We start from the raw sequence: 3245 nt of genomic DNA on the forward strand, positions 1-3245 counted from the left end.
CTTTGGCGACATCCACCAAAGAGTGAAAGATGCAATGAGGGAAGTTGAAACCATCCAATCTTGTATCAATGACTTGCAGCATAACCATGAGGATATGCAAATGTTGCTTGATGAGGAAGTCACTGCTCAAAGAAACCTTCTTAAGGTGCTTGGAATGGAAGAAGAGTTTTGGAGAGAAAAGTCTAGAATCAACTGGCATACTCAGGGTGATAGAAACACTGCCTTCTTTCACAGAATTACCAAAATCAGACAAGTGACTAAATCTATGAATTTGTTAAGGCACAATGAAGTCATCCTCTCTAACCAGGAGGATATTGCTCAGCATGCCCTCAATTACTTTGTTGATCTTTTTGCTAGTCCTAATGCAACTTCTGCTAACTCTTTAATTGCAGATGTTATTCCCAACATGGTCACTGATGAGGAGAACAATATGCTTGTCAAGGATCCCTCTGTGGATGAAATTAAAGGGGCCGTGTTTGCTATGAATGGTAATGGTGCCCCAGGTCCTGATGGTTTTGGTGGATGTTTTTACCAACACTACTGGGACATTGTTGGCTTGGATGTTTGCAATTCTGTGCTTCAGTTTTTTAAGCATGGTTGGATCTTGCCTAACCTCAACTCCAATAATGTGGTGCTGGTTCCTAAGGCTGCAAATGCTGAGAGAATTGAGGACTATAGACCTATTGCTTTGGCAAACTTCCAATTCAAAATTATCACAAATTCTGGCTGATAGACTGTCCATGATAGCGGCAAGACTAATCTCTCCTAATCAAAGAGGTTTCATAAAAGATAGATCCATTCAAGACTGCATCTGTTGTGCTTCTGAAGCAATAAATCTCCTTGATCATAAAGTTTTTGGGGGGAACTTGGCTCTAAAATTAGATATAACAAAGGCTTTTGACACATTAGACTGGAAATTTCTGGCTGATACTCTCACTGCTTTTGGTTTTGGTGGAAAGTTCATCTCCTGGATCAACTCTATAATGCATTCTGCTAAGCTCTCTGTAGTAGTCAATGGTAAGAGTTATGGTTACTTTAGTTGTAGCAGGGGTGTAAGGCAAGGTGATCCACTTTCTCCTCTCCTGTTCTGCCTTGCTGAAGATGTTCTAAGCAGAGGAATATCTAATCTCTGTGAGGAGAACAAGATCTCTTCCATAAAGGGTCCAAGAAACCTTTGCACAACCTCTCATGTCCTCTATGCAGATGATGTTTTCATATTCTGCAGAGGAGTCAAAAAGGAAATTACGAAAAAGGAAATTCTTGCTCTAAAAACCCTGTTCTGTGATTATGCTCAAGTCTCTGGCCAGTGTATGAACTTAAATAAATGCAAGTTCTACACTCACAATGCCTCTGCTACAAAGATCAACAATCTAAAGGATTGGTTGGGTTTCAATAGAGGTAATCTTCCTGTCAATTACCTGGGAGTTCCCCTGTTTATAGGCAAACCTAGAAGGATACACCTGCAACCCTTGGCTGATAGGATCATTAACAAGCTTGCTGCTTGGAAAGGTTCTTTGCTCTCAATAATGGGAAGGGTGGAATTGGTTAGATCTGTCATCCAAAGTATGCTTCTGTACTCCTTCCACATCTATGCTTGGCCTGCTCAATTGCTCAAAGAAATTGACTCTAGCATAAGAAATTTCATCTGGTCAGGGGATACCAAAACTAGGAAGATTGTCACAGTAGCTTGGGCTAAAATTTGCATTCCTAAAAAAGCTGGAGGGCTTGGTCTGAGATCCATAAAGAAAATCCACCAAGCCTCTCTCATTAAACTGGCCTGGAATATGCTTAATTCTAATCAACAGTGGGCAGCTTTCTTTAGGGAAAGGTTTGGCACTTATTGGTCAATCAACAGATACTTCAAATCCTCAATATGGCCTGGAATCAAAAGCAACCTGTCCATTGCCATGAACCAATCTGTTAGACTCATAGGTAATGGCAAAGACACTAGTTTCTGGAGGGATAACTGGATAGGAAGTCCTATAGTGGATCTCCTTAACATTCCTGATCATATTCATCCCAAGCTAATCAGTTCAGTGGCTGATTTCTCTGCCAATAATGCCTGGACCATTCCTCAGGAGTTGTTTGACAAGTTTCCAGAAGTTGCTTCTAGTATTTGCAGCACTAAGCTATCTAATTACAAAGATAGAATCTTCTTGACAGACTCTACTAATGGTAATCTCTCTCTCAAGGATGCCTACAAGAGCATCATGCCATCTACTGATTCAAGGCAGTGGTGCAAGCTCATCTGGTCTAGCTCCATTCCTCCCTCAAAATCCTTCACCCTTTGGAGGCTTATAAACAACAGAATGCCCTCAGATGAGAACTTACAAGCTAGAGGCTGCATTTTAGCTTCTAAATGCAATCTTTGTCATGTCCAAGTTGAATCATCTCAGCACCTATTTCTCTCATGTTCCTTTGCTACTGCAATCTGGGATTGGTTGAATCATCAATTCCAAATCACAATTGACACATCTTCTGCTGCTAATCTCCTCCTTGCTGCCAAAGGAAGTGCTCAAGTGCAATTCCTCATCACTGCTGCAGTGGTGCTTGCTGTTAACACAATTTGGCACTGCAGAAATTTGAGCAGGTTTCAGGACAAAAAATTACTTCTGCCTCAAGCTATCAACAGAATCAAGAGCTCCCTCACTCTGGCTGGTAATTCTTCCTCGGCAATTAAGCTTTCTAATTACAAAGATAGAATCTTCTGGACAGACTCTACTGATGGTTCTCTCTCTCTCAAGAATGCCTACAAGAGCATCATGCCTTCTACTGATTCAAGGCAGTGGTGCAAGCTCATCTGGTCTAGCTCCATTCCTCCCTCAAAATCCTTCACCCTTTGGAGGCTTCTAAACAACAAAATGCCCTCAGATGAGAACTTACAAGCTAGAGGCTGCATTTTAGCTTCTAAATGCAATCTTTGTCATGTCCAAGTTGAATCATCTCAGCACCTATTTCTCTCATGCTCCTTTGCTTCTGCAATCTGGGATTGGTTGAATCATCAATTCCAAATTTCAATTGACACATCTTCTGCTGCTAATCTCCTCCTTGCTGCCAAAGGAAGTGCTCAAGTGCAATTCCTCATCACTGCTGCAGTGGTGCTTGCTGTTAACACAATTTGGCACTGCAGAAATTTGAGCAGGTTTCAGGACAAAAAATTACTTCTGCCTCAAGCTATCAACAGAATCAAGAGCTCCCTCACTCTGGCTGGTAATTCTTCCTCGGCAATAGCAAGCTCCTCTCTT

At 41.5% G+C, this 3245-nt stretch overlaps 1 protein-coding gene across 1 annotated transcript in view; it reads left to right on the forward strand.

Moving 5' to 3' along the window:
• The window catches only part of LOC109332473, a 2789-nt gene continuing 284 nt past the window's right edge, over positions 741 to 3245 (forward strand). Inside the window, exon 1 of the mRNA XM_019567454.1 lies at positions 741 to 3210. Coding sequence (XP_019422999.1) covers positions 741 to 3210 — 2470 coding nt within the window. The remainder of the gene's footprint in view (positions 3211 to 3245) is intronic.

Source organism: Lupinus angustifolius, chromosome LG18 (genome assembly GCF_001865875.1).
Source record: "Lupinus angustifolius cultivar Tanjil chromosome LG18, LupAngTanjil_v1.0, whole genome shotgun sequence".
NCBI classification, from domain to species: Eukaryota; Viridiplantae; Streptophyta; class Magnoliopsida; order Fabales; family Fabaceae; genus Lupinus; species Lupinus angustifolius.